Genomic DNA, 1476 nt, shown 5'->3' with positions numbered 1-1476 from the left:
GTAGTCTCACTTGAGCCTCATGTTCTGCACCGTCCACGCGGCCGCTTACGTCTTCCATGTCCACATCTAAGTCAACGCCACATTCTCGACGAGGCAGCGAAAAGGGGCCTCCAGCGTTGCTCACAACGTGAGTGCTAGGGCGACGGATAGATCCTCCTCCAGCTGCAGCTTGCTCAGCGGTTGCTGGAGCTGGAGTTCCGGTTTCTTCGGTACCGGGTACCACCACAGTAGTCTCCACAGCCGCTTGTTCAGCAGGCCCAGGTGGCGGGGCGTCTTGATCAGGAATGGTGAACCCAGCCATTGCGGTTCAGGCACCAGATGACTTGCACAGTCACGAAAGGGTCGATTTGCACAGTCGACGCGTAGCTTGCTCAGCGGGTCGCTTGCACAGCGGAGTTTCTTGTCATTTAGTACTAAAGCTAGCTTTGATCTGTGTCCTCGGCGGTCACGACCAAGTATGAGGGACAAAGTAAATTGCAAAGTGATTGAATATAAAGAGATCGATACCTGGCACTACTCCTGCTACGCCCTTGTCTGTTTGCCTCCTTGATGAGAGCTTGCACAGCCTCTCCTTGGAGCACCATGGACTTTGGCTGCATCTCATGCGTCCAAATATACGATCTCAGACTTGATATCTCACCCGCTGGTCCATCGCCACTGGGGGATCATCAAGCCACACAGAAATACTTAGGCTTTAGCTTCGTTCTCCGCTCCCAGCCTAGGATATCAGGCTTAGTATATCACCCGCTGGTCCATCGCCACTGGGAAGCCACCAAGCACTGCATACAGTACGCGCAAAGTTAATGATCACGCCTGTTCGCCACCTGATGCCCATCATCTGGGGGCATCATATCAGCCGGCGGCAGATTAGCTTCGTGCTGTCCTACTTGTCCAATTTCTTACAGTTAGAAGAGATGGTAATTCAAAAACAAGACAAACTGTTGTGACGAAATGAAGGGGCCTTTATGTAAAACAGCCATTATTCGTTGTCCAGAACTCCTACAATTATGGTCAGCTTCGGAATACCCAATGAGACCAGACTCAATTAAGACGAATCAAAGCCCTTTCACGACAAAACTTGGCATTTCGAGACGCTAGGACAAGTGGGAGTGGTACCCACAGGTGCGACGTTGTAACAAAGGAGAAACGAGAGTCCAGTTGTAACGGGGTACAATCCAGTGTGCCCTATGTTACATAAAGAGTGACCCGTCACTCTTGAGGACACCTGGTACACGGTACCAGGTGCTCTCGGAACCAGTCAGTGCATGACTAATTAGCTCCACTAAAGGTAACCTCTAGTTTGTATGTGACCCAAGCTTATCTTGCTTATAAATACATCAGTCTTAAATCTACTCCTCTAAGTAGCAAACCGTTCCCACTGAGGCCGGGAACACGTGGACTTACGTTCACTCGGGTAATTAATACCCTTAAGCACTTCCTCTGTGCAAGGTGCTGTGTGACCCCGTCACACTTGGT

General features: G+C 50.5%; 1 protein-coding gene across 1 annotated transcript; it reads right to left on the bottom strand.

The window, feature by feature from the left end:
* Window positions 1-120: 120 nt before the first annotated feature.
* On the bottom strand, window positions 121-584 carry PITG_15941 (uncharacterized protein; the record flags this gene model as incomplete). Its single annotated transcript, XM_002898114.1, has 2 exons — window positions 121-382; window positions 508-584. 2 exons carry the CDS (start codon window positions 582-584, stop codon window positions 121-123), a joined length of 339 nt encoding a protein of 112 aa, XP_002898160.1.
* Window positions 585-1476: the final 892 nt, after the last annotated feature.

Source organism: Phytophthora infestans, genomic scaffold (genome assembly GCF_000142945.1).
Source record: "Phytophthora infestans T30-4 supercont1.39 genomic scaffold, whole genome shotgun sequence".
Taxonomy (NCBI): Eukaryota; Oomycota; class Peronosporomycetes; order Peronosporales; family Peronosporaceae; genus Phytophthora; species Phytophthora infestans.
This window is presented reverse-complemented; position numbering and strand designations above follow the sequence as displayed.